The 17,901-nt window shown below is 43.7% G+C and overlaps 1 protein-coding gene across 6 annotated transcripts in view; it reads left to right on the plus strand.

Moving 5' to 3' along the window:
- Positions 1 to 1,246: 1,246 nt before the first annotated feature.
- The window catches only part of LOC120054181 (CUGBP Elav-like family member 2), a 60,104-nt gene continuing 43,449 nt past the window's right edge, over positions 1,247 to 17,901 (plus strand). For 2 of the 6 annotated variants that reach the window (XM_039001624.1, XM_039001629.1), the window contains exon 1: positions 1,247 to 1,558. In XM_039001624.1, coding sequence (XP_038857552.1) covers positions 1,476 to 1,558 — 83 coding nt within the window. In that variant the 5' untranslated portion in view covers positions 1,247 to 1,475. Of the gene's footprint in view, positions 1,559 to 1,848; positions 1,979 to 17,901 lie in introns of those variants that run through there. The other 4 variants (XM_039001625.1, XM_039001626.1, XM_039001627.1 and 1 more) reach the window with 4 other exon arrangements.

Here is a 17,901-nt window from a genome sequence, read left to right on the forward strand (position 1 = left end):
CAGTTAATTAGGCCGCCAGCCCCTCTCTGCTACGGGTTGTATTCATTAGGGCACAACGTAGCAACATGTTTAGCAACGGAAAGCGAAAACAAGCGTTTCTTATTAAACAATTCAGCTAGTCCTTCCCTCTCTGTTTCAGTCTGTTTTCTTCCATTTGGTGCCTGCTCTGCTGTGGTACAAACAGTACTTTACAATTGTGATCTGTCCCCCCTCAATGGGGGTTTGTATAGGGAAACCTCGCCCAGCAAGTCGAGTTCAACAAAGAAAGACAGGCTCCCCCTCCCCAAGAAAACAACAGCAATACCACAAAAGGGGAACATGACCTGTGACCCTTATAGAAGCAAGGGTTATGTCCCAAATGGCAAGCTGGACTCTGGCCAAAGGAAGTGCACTATATAGCGAGCCATTTGGGACACATCCAAAAACTCAGGATGACTGGGGAAAAAACAGCATTTTAATAATTTTTTCTTCTTGGCCAATATTCACAAAGAGTCTCGGTGTAGTAGCACCGATATAGGATGCTTTTGTCTTTTAGATAAAAATGTATATCATTATATGGACAGGGGCGACCTGATCCTAGACCAGCACTCCTACTCTGACAAGCTTTTTGAATACTGGCCCAGATACTAATAGGGTGGGACTCGGATTTGAGTGTCTTAACCAAACATTTTGAGCATTTCATTTGAATTATTGGAGAAGAGTATTATAGAAAGGGGATTTCCTATTACTACTTGACTGGTTCAATAATAGCCAAGTGCTTGAGCTAAGGACTCATGGAATGGGGTTGCCATAGCCTATAATTTTCCTTTCTCTGGTAATCTCTTACCTCTCACAAAATGTCCATCTCTTTTGTTAACCCATCCACCCTCTTCGGGGTACAAAAATAGCTGTTTTTGTTTTACAGCTTTTTTGATACATATAAACATCCATCTCTTTTTGTCTGTCTTGGTTCTGTAGTAGTCTAGCCAGGGGATTATTGGGATCTCCTTTTCCTTCGATCAACACCTGTCATATTTCACAAGCATATCGTTTAGGTCAGATTGAGCCATGGGTGGTTAGAGTACCAATACACTTGTGTAAACTGCTGCCTACTTCAAATAGACTGACAATAAATAGTCAAGTAAAGTATGGATTCTATGGACGTGCAAACAAAATAACTGGAACCCCGGCCTAGTCAAATGTTTCACATACTTGACAGGGAATAGAAGTAGTCACGCCCCTCTCTCGCTCTCCCTGCAGTTGACAGCTCGCCTGTAGTTTATTTTTCAATTTGGGGATTGGAGGAGAAATGAGCTGGGGCATGCAGAAGACGAATGTCAATCGCTTCTGATGACTTAGTATTCGCATTCGGCTGCTTGGAGTAGAAGGCCCCCCCCTCCCTGGCTCCGTTTTGTGGTCGCGCAGCAGTTGAATCTCGAAGCCATTACTTTCATTGTTGAAAGACTACGTGGTGGGTTGTACTGTAGCTCGTTAACATGACTTCAGCATACAGTGGTCTGGATTTTCTTCCGGATAGGACGGTCGAAAGCCGGTTGATGATGAGCTCGGAAGACACAAAGTAAGTAGCAAATGCCTTGTTTTTAGACTATAATCATAACCGACATGTATTTGTCAACATTTTTGAACGACTTGCAAATAAATGTGTAACGCCCGCACATGAAGTTGCGTCCAACGCGCCACAAATATCGACGTTTTGAGTAGAAAGCTAAAAGGAGGTACCATAAGCTCGCTAACGTTATACAGTAGTTCACTGAGATGTGTTTACTGCTTAGCTAATGAAATGCTAGTCAAGTGACATTTGCTTCCGGAGTTAAGACGTTCCAGACATTATCGGACTCGTCATTCTAAAGTTTATACAAGTCGGATTGCTTGTGTGTTTACTGTGCGAGCGGGAGAAACGTGCACACGCGGCAGCCGCCCTTTGTTTTTTTTTAATGCTGCTTGCTTGAGCAGAACAGCAACGGAGTCTTCGGTTCGGGTAGGTCATGACAGAAATTTACTTCAACTAACAATGTTACTACCCATTGCAACGCTTTTGATGGCAAGCATTGCACAACAGTCGCTATGTAATGTAACAGTTTACGTAAATTTTTTTGGCGAGGTATTCCTTGCGTTTGTACTCGGCGTGTTTTACGGAGAGGCAGTTTGCTACGTCTTTGTAGCTAGTTTCCCCGTTAACAAATCGATTTCCCGTAATGGAGGTTCGTGTAGGGTGGCTTGCAGAACACGTGGTACATTTTTGAGCAATTTTAATGAAAATCTTGTGACCGCCACATAGATTGTTGGCAAAGGAAGCCAGTCAACACAGGCGTGTTGTTTTCAGAAATGCCCCCAGGCTAATTCGGCTTACCATGAGTGGATTTCAACCCACACCCATAGATAGGGTATGAAGCTCAAGGCTCTACGTTGCTAGTCACCGTTAACTCTGAAATCCCTCTAGCCATATCTAGATATGGGCTTGGCTCTGTAGCTAAGTTCCTGAAACATACGGGACATGCATAGCCTACATGGCTACAAACGTAAACCCTTTACAACAAATCCTTTGCCCAGATATTGATTATAAAATGGTCTGATCAATGGATTTGCATTAAAACACGGTGACTGACAAATAATATATGCTTTCCTACTAGATAAGAACAGACGGGAAGCATTCTCACCCGTTTCCTTTTTCCATGCAAGACGGAATACATTTTTTTTTTGTAGCGGCAACAAATACGTTTGTCATAATGCTCATGGGAAATCTTTCGACCCCTGACCTGTCCAACTCGCAGCTGTTGTTGTATGATGGATTTATGCATGTTCATGTGAAGCGAGAGGTTTTACTCCGCCCAAAGTCTGTCCACGAAAATGTATGTATGAAGGTCAATGAGCTTGTCGAATACGGTCAACAAAAAATGTAATTGATAATTTGCTACATGAAGCTTCTTTGATCGAATATTAGTTTCTTAATGGTTAAGTTGTTACGAATGGATTTATATAAGTGGACGCACGTGGCATTAAAGTTGTTTTGGGGTAAATTGCTTTATTTCATAGTTGTGCCTGTTGTCATAGAGATAGCTAGAGGACTCATCATTGATATAACTGTTTTAGCATGAACATTGCCATTGAGGCATCCACCATTTTAAACTTGTCAACTGTGTGGGGATTCCTGAGTTGGAGCAATCAGTGAATGAAGAAGAAAATTGACTACTTTTTAAAATAGGGGTGTGAACGTTTAAACAACATTGGGATCCTTAAAGTTAAGAAAAATCCTTAACTGAAAACAATGTTTTTTTGTGTGTCTCTGTAACGGATGTGAAATGGCTAGCTAGTTAGCGGGTACGCGCTAGTAGCGTTTCAATCAGTTACGTCACTTGCTCTGAAACCTAGATGTAGTGTTGCCCCTTGCTCTGCAAGGGCCGTGGCCTTTGTGGAGCGATGGGTAACGATGCTTCGTGGGCGACCGTTGTTGATGTGTGCAGAGGGTCCCTGGTTCGCGCCCGTGTCGGGGCGAGGGGACGTACTAAAGTTATACTGTTACATTGATGCTGTTGACCCGGATCACTGGTTGCTGCGGAAAAGGAGGAGGTTGAAAGGGGGGTGAGTGTAACGGATGTGAAATGGCTAGCTAGTTAGCGGGTACGCGCTAGTAGCGTTTCAATCAGTTACGTCACTTGCTCTGAAACCTAGATGTAGTGTTGCCCCTTGCTCTGCAAGGGCCGCGGCTTTTGTGGAGCGATGGGTAACGACGCTTCGTGGGTGTCAGTTGTTGATGTGTGCAGAGGTTCCCTGGTTCGCGCCCGTGTCGGGGCGAGGGGACGGTTTAAAGTTATACTGTTACATCTCCACAAAATTAAAAGCACAGTGCAGTTATCACAAAACATATTATTTTCCTTGTTATAGCCTAACTAGACGGTATGCTATAAAGGCCTGGGGAAAGTTGTGTAGTTGTAAATAAAACCAGAGGAAGAGGAAAACTTTAGGCTACTTTAGTGAATTTGCGAGGCATGCAAGATTCAGATTACCAAGACATGCGCATCATGGTTCTTTCTGCCAGCCCCCCTTTCTCTCTCGCTCGTGCTGGCTTCCCTGGGGGTGTATTCCTAACGCCGATTCTGTTGCAACACGTTTTTGGAGCGGAATGAAAAGGGTAGGGACCTACCTGAATTTGTCCAATAGAACTTGTTTTAGTTGCAAACTGTTTGGACTAATGATTGCTCCTCTGCTCTTTGTCTTCGCTAATGATGAAAGTGTGTGTTGAGTCTTCGGTCTGTTACGAGTAGAAAATACTAGCCTATTCATTGTTGATGGGCCCTGCTTTACTGAAGTTGTGAGACATTTCAAGCCAATAAATTGCAAGATATAGTATTCCATTGCAATAGATACATCGGCTTAGTGCACGGTTCTGACTTAGTCTGCCTGGTGGCCTACCTGCCTATACTATGCTGTGCCCCTCACTATCCCTCGCTAGCTTCAAAATCAAATTTTATTGGTCACATACGCATGGTTAGCAGATGTTATTGTGAGTATAGTGAAATGCTTGTGCTTCTAGTTCTGACAGTGCAGCAATATCAAACATGTAATCTATTAATTCCACAACGACGACCTAATACACACAAATCTAACTAAAGGAATGGGATAAGAATATATAAACTCAGCAACAACAAAAAACGTCCTCTCACTGTCAACTGCATTTATTTTCAGCAAACTTAACACGTGTAAATATTTGTGCGATCATAAGATTCAACAACTGAGACATAAACTGAACAAGTTCCACAGACATGTGACTAACAGACATGGAATAATGTGTCCCTGAACAAAGGGAGGGTCAAAATCAAACGTAACAGTCAGTATCTGGTGTGGCCACCAGCTGCATTAAGTACTGCAGTGCATCTCCTCCTCATGGACTGCACCAGTTTTGCCTGTTCTTGCTGTGAGATGTTACCCCACTCTTCCACCAAGGCACCTGTAAGTTCCCGGACATTTCTGGGGGTAATGGCCCTAGCCCTCACCCTTCGATCCAACAAGTCCCAGACGTGCTCAATGGGATTGAGATCCGGGCTCTTCACTGGCCATGGCAGAACACTGACATTCCTGTCTTGCAGGAAATCATGCACAGAACGAGCAGTGTGGCAATGTCATGCTGGAGGATCATGTCAGGATGAGCAGGATGGGTAACCCATGAGGGAGGAGAATGTCTTCCCTCTAACGCACAGCGTTGAGATTGCCTGCAATGACAATAAGCTCGGTCTGATGATGCTGTGACAGACCGTGACGGACCCTCCATCTCCAAATCGATCCCGCTCCAGAGCACAGGCCTCGGTGTAATGCTCATTCCTTCGACGATAAACGTGAATCCGACCATCGTCCCTGGTGAGACAAAACCATGACTCATCAGTGAAGAGCACCTTTTGCCAGTCCTATCTGGTCCAACGACTGTGGGTTTGTGCCCATAGGCGACGTTGTTGCCGGTGATGTCTGGTTAGGACCTGCCTTACAACAGGCCTACAAGTCCTCAGTCCAGCCTCTCTCAGCCTATTGCGGACAGTCTGAGCACTGATGGAGGGATTGTGCATTCCTGGTGTAACTTGGGCAGTTGTTGTTGCCATCCTGTACCTGTCCCGCAGATGTGATGTTCGGATGTACCGATCCTGTGCATGTGTTTTTACACGTGGTCTGCCACTGCAAGGACAATGCATGTTCATGAATTGTTTATGGTTCATTGAACAAGCAAGTGTTTAAACCCTTTACAATGAAGATCTGTGAAGTTATTTGGATTTTTACAAATTATCTTTGAAAGACAGGGTCCTGAAAAAGGGATGTTTCTTTTTTTTGCTGAGTTTACATACAAATGTATAGATGAGCAATGACAGAGCGGCATAGGCCTTTGCCTTCTTGGGTAAAGGAACAATGGTGGCCATCGTGAAGCGTGTGGAGACAGCAGACTGGGATAGGGAGAGATTGAATGTGTCCGTTAAGACACCAGCTAGCTGGTCTGCGCATGCTCTGAGTATGCGGCTAGGGATGCTCTCTGGCCCGGCAGCCCTGCAAGGGTTAACATGTTTAAATGTCTTACTCACGTTGGCCACGGAGGAGGAGAGCCCACAGTACTTGCTAGCGGGCCGTGTCAGTGGCACTGTATTATCCTCCAAGCGGGCGAAGAAGGTGTTTTAGCTTATCCAAAAGCAAGATGTCAGTGTCATTGACGTGGCTGGTTTGCCTTTTGTAGTCCGTGCTGGTCTGTGGACCCTGCCTGATATATGATATCCAATAGTTCTTGCTGGCTGTATGTAATAACACTTTAGATTTTCTGGGCTAACAATGTAAGAAATAATACATAAAAAAACGAAATACTGCATAGTTTCTTAAGGACTAAAAGCGAGGCAGACCTCTCTGTTGGCGCCTATTTGCCAGATGCGAGTGTTTGTGTTCTCAGAAGTACGGAGTTCTGAATTGATTCCTAGCGGAATCAACTCTTGAAAATCGGAAATGGAAGTTGACACCAGGGGAATCGAGGAATAAATGATTGGAGTCGAGAATTTATATTTTGAGTAGACTCTCCACCACTACGTACGTCATCGTCTTAAACAGTTGGAAAAAATGGCAGAGAAAGGCAAGCGACAGCAGCAAAGTCCTTTATGGCAATACTTTGAGAAGTTAAATGAGAAGGAAATGCAAACTTTCTAAGGTGGAATTGTTGTACAGTAATAGTAGTACATGTGCAATGCTTAACCATCTGAAAGGGATGATGCTTCTGCAGGCAGCTGCATTGTGAATTCGCATGGAATTTTATGAATTTTTTTCATTTTAATGGAAAACCGATAAAAAAATATATAAATAAATTGCAGTTTAAATGGGCAATTTGTCACATCTGTACTTTAAAATGGAGATGGCCTAAATGTTGCTGCCCATGCTGTCACGGACGCTATAATGGCACATATACAAAGATGAGTCCTCTACCTATCTCTATGGCCTGTTGTTCACATGCGTATCTGCCCTCTCATTGGCTAGAATGGCCCCACCAATGGTCCCTCCGCCATCCTGCCTTCCAGGCATTTATATTTCCATTGTTAGAGCGGTCACTTGAATATCTTGTAAATATAATAAACAATCTTTTTGTTAATGTGATTCCAGCATATCACTCACCACTCATCTTAGTTGAGTTCAACAGCAAGTATCCTGTAGCAGCTTCATCCATTTGATATGCATTTCCCACATCACATACACATATTGAAAAGCCAACAGTGAACTTCCTGGTAATAGTATCACCTAGGCTAATATCAGCAAGGGATGATTGACTGAGGGAAAATGTGATCATGGCTTTCTGGAAATTGAATTGTGTCTAAAGCCAGGGTGTCAAGCTCATTTTGAACTAGTGGCCGCATTTGGTCTTCAACGAGGTCCGGAGGGCCGCACTGAAAACTGGTTATATTTTCTCGCCGTCGAAATTTGCAAAAGATAATTCCAAAAATGATGGATAGGGAACTTTGATACTCCCTGACTGTCTAGCTTTAATTTAGTTGATTATTGGCAAGATGGGCACAATCAAGAAACTGTTTCAATGCATGTCCATTATTTTCCATGGACCATATTTGACACTCCTGGTCTAAAGGCTTGGAGTGGTCTGGGACTGGAAGGATTCCTTGCATTCATCATATCTTTTGGCTTTGGACGTGCATGCACACAAAGGTGACCATTTCTACCTGACTAGTGTGTGTGTGTTCTGTGATTGATTGAGCCTCTGATAGAAGATAGTGAATATCTGGGCTTAAGTTTGATCCTTTGGCAACGAACACTGAGATGAGGAGTCTCCCAAATGGCACCCTAGTGCACTACTTTTGCCCTGGTATTACTTTTGCTCAGCACTTCTTCTTTTACCCTATGGGCCCTGGCCAAAAGTAGTGCACTATATAGGGGATAGGGTGCTATTAGAAACGCACCCATGGTGTTATCTGGGCTACGCTAAGTGTGATGATGATGATGTGATCCTTTTGTTGTGGACACTGACAAGGGTCGGGTGGCTGTCTGATCTGGGCAAAGTGTGGCCTCTTGGCACTGACTCCTGGGGCTGAGAGAGGGCCAGCTGTTCGCATAGTGTGTGGGGATCAAATAAAATTTTATTCGTCACATGTGCCGAATACAACAGGTGTAGTAGACCTTACAGTGAAATGCTTACTTACGAGCCCCTAACCAACAATGCAGTAAAAAAATGTATGAACAAGTAATTAAAGAGCAGCAGTAAAATATCAATAAGGAGACCCGAGACTATATACAGGGGGGTACCGGTACAAAGTGCAGGGGCACCGCTTAGTCGAGGTAATTGAGGAAATGTAGGTAGAGTTATTAAAGTGACTATGCATAGATTACAACAACAGAGAGTAGCAGTGGTGTAGAAGCCTATTGGACCTAGACTTGGCTCTCCGGTACCCCTTGCTGTGCGGTAGCAGAGAGAACAGTCTATGACTAGGGTGGCTGGAGTCTTGAACAATTTTTAGGGCCTTCCTCTTACACTGCCTAGTATAGAGGTCCTGGATGACAGGAAACTTTGCCCCAGCGATGTACTGGGCCGTACGTACTACCCGCTGTAGTGCCTTGCGGTCGGAGGCCGAGCAGTTGCCATACCAGGCAGTGATGCAACCAGTCAGGAGGATGCTCTCGATGGTGCAGCTGTACAACCTTTTGAGGATCTTAGGACCCATGCCAAATCTTTTCAGTCTCCTGAGGGGGAATAGGTTTTATCCTGCCCTCTTCACGACAGTCTTGTTGTGCTTGGACTATGTTAGTTTGTTGGTGATGTGGACACCAAGGAACTTAAAGCTCTCAAACTGCTCCACTACAGCCACGTCGATGAGAAGGGGAATGTGTTCGGTCCTCTTTTTCCTGTAGTCCACAATCATCTCCTGCGTGAGCCATGTAGACTGATGTTGAAGGCTGGGAGGGGCTTGCCACCTGTTCTACCACTTCCTGCTGCTGGTGTGGCAATGTGCCATGGAACTATGTTTAATTAAATAAGAATCTGTTCCCCTCCCTTCAGACACTCTTTCTAGTATGGTGGTCTGGCATTCACAGGGCATATAGCACTGTGGCTCTCTCATCTTTGACCTTTTGACTTGAGGCTTGTAAGAGAGCTGACAATTTCTCCAACACATGCAACGGATTTAAAATAAGAAACTTGGGTCTGAACTACATACATGGGCCTAGGTCTACATCTTCACTCCTCTCCTTTCCCTCCTACTCTACCAAGTTTGTCCAAGTGTGGTTTGAGGTTGCTACAAAATACTAGGCTCATGTCTACGTCTTTCTTCACCTCGTCTCCTTTCTTCCTAGTTCCCAAGTTTGGTTTGAGTAGAGGTCGCAACGAACTACATAGGCCTAATGTACGTATCCGCCGCTCTCTCATTTTTTCCTCCCCAAGTTGTGTGGTGTGGTTTGAGGCAAACTACATGGGCATTCATCTTCCTCAACCCTCTTTCTCACAGTTTTTTTCCTCTTCCAAAGCCGCCTCCAAGTTTTGTTTGTGTGGTTTGAGGTCGCAACAAAGTATTCAGTAATTGTAGTCGACTTTCACGCTCAGATGGCCTCACGGCGTGTTTATTTAGCGAAGATCAGATGCATTCACCAGGGTGTTTCTGTAATTGACACAGTGGGATAGCTAGTTATTTACCCATATACAGCACGCCTGGTTGGCTGGTATACTACAGAGCACATGAACAGGATATGCAGTGTAATATCAATGTGCATGACTTTAGGCTATATTTTGAAGGCTGAAAGTTTGAAAAAGGTAAGCCACCACGACTGAAACTTTGGGTCAACTTCAGCCAACCAAGGTAAATCCCAAAACCACGTTAGGTTGTATGAAGCGTCCCTGTGGCAGTGGCACTTGCTGTAGGCCTTGCTAATAAAATGTTGAAGATTGCGATGGCATGCATATGCTCTACAACACATGGGATGAGTTAGAAGGGTATACTGTCCAAGTTGAGTGGAATCAGCTTGGTATTGTCACAATACAATCTTTTTTTTTTTTTTACTTCGATACCATCACGATACTCGATACCAAAGTGAAAAAGAAGGCATATTAGCCAAAGTCACAGAATGGCACTTGATCCAGACAGACCTTTTGAGTTCAATATCATAACATTTGAATTTTTTGATAAATCAATTATACAATCAATTTGACTTTGGTTTTTAAAAAACTATCTAACGACCATAACATAATGTCATAATTTATTTTGTATGTTAAATCTCTAGTCTATTGATAAACTGTATATATCAAGATGTAGCCTAGGCCTATTTACAATACAGGTGAATGAATATTCAATAGGATTGTGTGCATGCATTGAGTTTAGCATTTTCTGGCTGAATTCATGGGGCTATAGATGAAAACCAATCTGTTCCCCTTCCATTTGGGACTTATTGCACTGATCAACGATATTTGCATTGAAGAAGAAATCTCTTTTATAAAAGTTTCGCGTGGTCTCTCTTTAAGACCCACGATGTCATTCACACCCACTCAGTTCGAGGCTCGAGCAAAGATTCTCTTGAATAGGAGTGAACAATACGTTTCAACATTTCCACATGCCGTGTTGAATTATTCAATTGTGTTAACTTCTGTGCAGCATGAGTGGTGACGCAGCCCAGACTCCCACTGAGTGCAGTTGTTCCTCAGGACATGCTGGAGCTTGCAAGGAGTAAGTGCAGCAGGCACGGTGCTCTCGCACTATAAGGGGACATCGGCTGCGCTGATACAGATCCTCAATCAGTAGACAACGTGACACACATTTTGACAGAAGTACTGAAAGTAATACATTCTAGTACCGAACCGTTTTTCATGTTCTAGTATCCAAAAAGTACCAAAGTTTTGGTATACCGTGCAACACTAAATACGCTGCCAATCCAGGGTTGTGTTCATGATTGGGGAACGCAACGGAAAATTAAATCCGGCTACTAGTGAGTTCCGGCCGCCCAACTACCTGCCTGCTCGATCCCATCCCCTCCTCCCTTCTCCAGACAATCTCTGGAAATATTGTCACTTCCCTCATCAACTCATCCTTGATCACTGGCTGCGTCCCCTCTGACTCCAGAGTCGCTCCCCTCCTCAAGAAACCAACACTCGACCCCTCTGACATCAAACTACATAACCGTATCCTTTCTTTCTGTTCTTTCCAAAGCACTTGAGTTTGCTGTCTGGTTATCTCTCTCAGAACGTTCTTATTGACCGTAACTAGTTAGGCTTCGAGACTTGTCACTCAACCGAGACTGATTTCCTCTGTGGCACTGCACTGCCAAAGCGGACTCTCTGTCCTTTGTTCTCATCCATCAGATCGTCCTCTCAGGGCTGGGTGTCTCAGGCTCTGAACAATCTTGGATTGCATCCTGCCTGGCAGGCAGCTACTACCAGGTGATGTGGAGCGGATCTGTGTCTGCACTACGTACTCACTACTGTTGTCCTTCAGGGCTCGGTTCTAGGCACACTTCTCTCTATACACCGTCACTCGACTCATATCCTCACATGGTCTCTCCTATCATTGATATGCGGATGGCACTCAACTACTTTTCTCCTTCCCACCTTCTGACACCCAGATGGCGACACGCATCTCTGCGTGCCTGACAGATATGTTGACCCACCACCTCAAGCTCAACATCAACAAAACGGAGCTTATCTTCCTCTCTGGGAAGGCCTGATTGCTCCAAGACCTCTCCATCACGGTTGACAACTCCACGGTGTCTCCCTCCCAGAGAGCAAAGAAACTTGGCATAACTCTGGACAACACTCTGTCATTCTCTGCAAACATCAAAGTAGTGACTCGCAACACGCTGTTGGCTGGGCTCCCCGCTTGTGCCATCAAACCCCTGTAATTTATCCAGAACACTGCAGCCCGCCTGGTGTTCAACCTTCCCAAGTTCTCCCATGTCACCCTGCGACTCCACTGGCTTCCAGTTGAAGCTCGCATTCACTACAAGACCATGATACTTGCCTATGGAGAAGCAAGAGGAACTGCCCCTCCCTACGTTCAGGCTACGATCAAACCCTACATCCCAACCTGAGAACTTAGCCACCTCTGGTCACCCCTACGGGAGGGCAGCTCCCGCTCAGCCCAGTCAAAGCCCTTCTCTGTCCTGGCACCCCAATGGCGGAATCAGCTTCCCGCTGAAGTTGGACAGCAGAGTCCCTGCCCATCTTCTGAAAACATCTGAAGCTCTACCTCTTCAAAGAGTACCCCCCGTAAAAATAAATGTTTTTAAAAGTAATTTGTGTGCTCGCACTTGAAAATGTACTTGCTATGGCTGAGATGTGGTTGTCCCACCTAGCTATTTTAAGATTAATGCACTATGTAAGTCGCTCTGGAGTGTCTGCTAAATGACTAAAATGTAAAACATTTTGCAATGGAAAGTTACAATAAGCATTTAATATTGGACAAGCCGAGGTAGTCCCAGTCCATCCCTGTTTCAGTTTGGTGCCTTATGAACAGGACCCAGATGGAACAAGTGCACACTACAGGGAAAATGACACATTATTGGGACGCAGAACCAGTATACAAGCAGTAACATTCAGGTGGCCGTGTATGTATTAGATGTAAGTAGAAGCCTATGTATTGTTGTCCATTATTTTAATCCATTTATGGTAGGATTAGGGTAAAAAAAATATACAAACATTTTTGTGTGTGTGTATATGGGGGGAGATTGTAAACTGATAGACAATTACAGTTGAAGTCGGAAGTTTACATACACTTAGGTTGGCGTCATATAAAACTCGTTTTTCAACCACTCCACAAATGGTCTTGTTAACAAACTATAGTTTTGGCAAGTCGGTTAGGACGTCTACTTTGTGCATGACACAAGTTCCAACAATTGTTTACAGACAGATTATTTCACTTATAATTCACTGTATCACATTTCCAGTGGGTCAGAAGTTTACATACACTAAGTCGACTGGTCCTTTTAAACAGCTTAGAAAATTCCAGAAAATGGAGTCATGGCTTTAGAAGCTTCTGATAGGCTAATTGACATAATTTGAGTCAATTGGGGTGTACCTGTGGATGTATTTCAAGGCCCACCTTCAAACTCAGTGTCTCTTTGCTTGACAACATGGGAAAATCAAAAGAAATCAGCCAAGACCTCAGAAGAAAAATGGTAGACCTCCAAGTCTGGTTCATCCTTGGGAGCAATTTCTTAATGCCTGAAGGTACCACATTCATCTGTGAAAACAATAGTATAAACACCATGGGACCACGCAGGAATCATACCGCTCAGGAAAGAGATGCGTTCTGTCTCCTAGAGATGAACGTACTTTGGTGCGAAAAGTGCAAATCAATCCCAGAACAACAGCAAAGGACCTTGTGAAGCTGCTGGAGGAAACCGGTACAAAAGTATCTATATCCACAGTAAAACAAGTCCTATATCAACATAACCTGAAAGGCCGCTCAGCAAGGAAGAAGCCACTGCTCCAAAACTGCCATTAAAAAAAGCCAGACTATGGTTTGCAACTGCACATGGGGACAAAGATCGTACTTTTTGGAGAAATGTCCTCTGGTCTGATGAAACAAAAATAGAACTGTTTGGCCATAATGACCATCATTGTTATGTTTGGAGGAAAAAGGGGGAGGCTTGCAAGCTGAAGAACACCATCCCAACCGTGAAGCACGGGGGTGGCGGCATCATGTTGTGGGGGTGCTTTGCTGCAGGTGGGACTGGTGGACTTCACAAAATAGATGGCATCACGAGGAGGGAAATTAGGTGGATATATCGAAGCAACATCTCAAGACATCAGTCAGGAAGCTAAAGCTTGTTCGCAAATGGGTCTTCCAAATGGACAATGACCACAAGCACACTTCCAAAGTTGTGGCAAAATGGCTTAAGGACAACAAAGTCAAGGTATTGGAGTGGCCATCACACAGCCCTGATCTCAATTTTATAGAAACAAGGAGGCCTACAAACCTGACTCAGTTACACAAGCTCTGTCAGGAGGAATCAGCCCATATTCACCCAACGTATTGTGGGAAGCTGGTGGAAGACTACCCGAAATGTTTGACCCAAGTTAAACAATTTATAGGCAATGCTACCAAATACTAATTGAGTGTATGTAAACTTCTGACCCACTAGGAATGTGATGAAAGAAATAAAAGCTGGAATAAATAATTCTCTTATTCTGACATTTCACATTACTAAAATAAAGTGGTGATCCTAACTGGCCAAAGACAGGGAATTTTTACTAGGATTAAATGTCTGGAATTGTGTAACTGATTTTAAATGTATTAGGCTATGGTGTATGTAAACTTCTGACTTCAATTGTACATTGATACAACCCGCACTCTATCTGCAATATTAAAACTGATTGAACCCTAAAATAAAATAAATAGAAAATAACATCTGAAAAAACATCCAGGCCAGGTCAGAGAATGTGGGCAGCAGCTTTGGATGGGCAGCAGGAGCCAGGAGGGCATGTGGGTTGGCTGGGTAACCTTTCCCTCTTGGACAGAGGCCTAAGTGGAGCGGAAAGCCGCTGTCTAGTTGGTGACTGACCCGTCTTAAGACGCATTGGAGGGACGCCATCTCAGCAGAAGACTGTAAACAAAAATAACTGGACTCGAGTGGGGTTCTGTGACGTTGCTTATTTATTAAGGGCCCCTTTCAAACAGCAGTCTACTCTGGGTTTAATAACTACCGTAGTAGCTTATTTTCTTTATTTGGTGGGCTTTTCTAAGCCATAAATACTCCAGACTAGAAACCTTTGTTTTATCTGGGTCTGCCTTCAGTGTATCTTGGTCTGTAGTAGCTGGTTGTAACAGGCTGCTAGTCTTTCTATATCAGCTAGACTACAGTTGACTTGCTTCAGCCTAAGCCAGGTTCCTATTTGCCTATCTTCATTAATCCATTCACTAGGGTGTCCAATCAAAGGCGCATCTTATGACCAATACGTAAAATAAATTGTCTATAATCCTCTAAGAAACCCATTGGTTCAAACCTCGTGTCGCCTATCTTAATCCGTTCTGAAGTTATTTTAGTTTTTTTTTACCTTTGTAGGATGGCCAAAATTTGGGTGACTAAATCAATGGAGGCCAGAGTAAAAAAAAAATGGAAAAGCTGTGCAAGAATTAAGGCTAACTGACAGGCTCACTGTTGAACTTGTCATCTTCTCGAATCCGGAGGACATAAAACAATATAAAGGTAAAATAGATATTACGTGATATTTTCATCTTTATGCAAAATTCCTGTTCTTTTAAAAATATATTTCTCACAAAAACAAGCATAACTCTGAAATGTCAACAGAGCACTGAGCGTACGGAAAGCTTTTTATTTTCAAAGCCTTTAACATTTAATTCAGTTTGTCGTTTGTATTTGGCTTTTTGCGACTTGAAGAAAACAACTTTGCAGACCACCACAACATGCAAAATCCTTAAGATGCTTACTCGACGCGGCACCGCTCTGTCAACAGAGCTCGGTGCTAATCGGATGTGTTGTGTTACGAAATCTTTTTTTAGATGCTGAATGTTAATGATATGTTAGAGAAAGACCCCACTGAACGATTCAAAAACATTAAGAAATTATATTTGTCTTGGTAAAATGTGTTTTATAACATAAGGAAGTGAAATTTCATCTACTCTGGGCTGAGTGGGTGGACACGCTACGTTCACACCCTGACTCAGCCTAATTTGCATCCCTCCTCATCCATAACCACCGTCACCAGGGACACTCCATATGATTATGGAGCTAATGGGGCGGGTCTTGTCATCAGGCCCTGGCTGCCTCTTGTCAACATGGAGCCCTATTCACATCATGTTTGGACACGTCTGTCTTCATCAGGGGAAATGCAACAATGAAAATTAGGCCATATTGTGGCAGAATTGGAGTTAATGCTGGGATGGAAACATCTTAATGGGGCCTTCATCAGAGCACTGATGTACTGATTATGGACAACTGTGATGGTCCTCCAGCAGGCAAGCAGCACCTCGTATGGAAATTAGATGAGATATCACAGAGCTGTGTGTGTGCCCGTAGCCGGGGTGACTCGAGGTGCAGCCTTCCCTGCCTGTGTGATCTGCGCCTAACCGCCACCTCGTATGGAAATTGGTCAGATATCACAGAACATAGGCCAGACAGACTTGCAGACATCACACCAGAAACACATTGCCAATTCCTTGGTGCCTGTTGTCAGGTGCTTTTCTGGAGTGAAAGTGATGTGGAGACTGCTATGCCTGTGTGATCTAACTGCCTCCGCGCCGAGGCTAGAACACACAGCCCTGTGGCGTCTGCATCTCTGGTTCAGTGGTATTTCTATTCTGAGAGAGTAATTATTCATCCACTCTGACAACCAATACCTGGCTGGGCCCTTCCCGCCTGACTTGTCAGGTTGGAAAGAGAATCAGAAGTGAGATGGAGACCCTTTATACACTTGACAGCGGTCTGATGTTAGGGGGGGATAGAGAAGAGCTTTTTCTCTGTGTTTGAGAGTGACAAGGCTACATTGCAGTTGGACTGGGCAGAACCACTGATCTACAAATCATCTTGCATCCCAAATCTAACTACTCATGGATCAAGATAAGTGATTTCTGTGCCTTGCCCTGCTCAAACTGATCCCTTCCAACATGTGGTTTTCTCTCTTGGTCATGTCGAAGCAGCACTCAGTGGCATTTTAAATTACTATGGCTTTCTGAAGAACAAGTATCACTATTTAGGATAGTCTGGTTATACTCAGAAAATGTCTGTTTCGCTTGTCTGCCCTTCCTCAGAAATGTTAAGCCCTCGTCCACGACTCCACAATGTAAACTGCGACTTTTCATCCCCAAATAAAACGAGAGCGCAAGAGCCCTGATGAGGAAAGGAGCATGAACTATAACTAAGTTTGGCCGGTATCCAGATAGTCATACCTGCTAGGCCCCGCCTTATCTCAGCTCACTGGTCACCATCGCAGAACCACGCTCCAGCAGGTATTTGTGGTCATCCACAAAGCCAACACTTCCTCTGGCTGCCTTTCCTTCCAGTTCTCTGCTGCCAATGACTGGAACGAACTGCAAAAATCACTGAAGCTGGAGACTCATATCTCCCTCACTAGCTTTAAGCACCAGCTGTCAGAGCAGCTCACAGATCACTGCACCTGTACATAGCCCATCTGTAAATAGCCCATCCAACTACCTCATCCCCATACTTTTATTTATTTTGCTCCTTTGCACCCCAGTATCTCTACTTGCACACATCTTCTGCACATCTATTACTCCAGTATTTAATTACTATATTGTAATTATTTTGCCACTATGGCCTATTTATTGCCTTACCTCCCTTATCCTACCTCATTTGCACACACTGTATATATACTTTTTCTATTGTTTTATTGACTGTATTTTTGTTTATTCCATGTGTAACTCTGTATTGTTGTTTGTCGCACTGCTTTGCTTTATCTTGGCCAGGTCGCAGTTGTAAACGAGAACTTGTTCTCCACTAGCCTACCTGGTTAAATAAAGGTGAAATCAAAAAAATACCGTTCCTATACCATAGGGGATTGATTGTCTCTGCTGTAACGAAGCTTTCTCTTGCAACCTAGCCATTTAGCTAGTAGGTTAGCAAACCAAATGCATAGCTGGAGAGAATTTATTTGGCACATCTTACATAGTCTATGCCACTGCTTAGAACTAAGTGAAATATTATTTTCAATACCAAAAATGTATATTTCAAAATTGGTAATCTTTCTTTACTACAACTATGAATTGAACCAACACATAAAGCAGCACTGGATTATATCACAGGGTGTGGGCCTATGAATGTTGATTTTTTTTTTTTGAGGTAGATCGTCAAGTGATTCCAACCAAGCTAAGTAAAAGCCATATATTCCAAGTCGAAGGCCATTAATTTAGGATGCATACAGAACCCAACAAACGTGTGACGCTTTTGAGAAGGTGGCTGATGACATGTATTCTCGTATATGATATC

Source organism: Salvelinus namaycush, chromosome 9, assembly GCF_016432855.1.
Source record: "Salvelinus namaycush isolate Seneca chromosome 9, SaNama_1.0, whole genome shotgun sequence".
Taxonomy (NCBI): domain Eukaryota; kingdom Metazoa; phylum Chordata; class Actinopteri; order Salmoniformes; family Salmonidae; genus Salvelinus; species Salvelinus namaycush.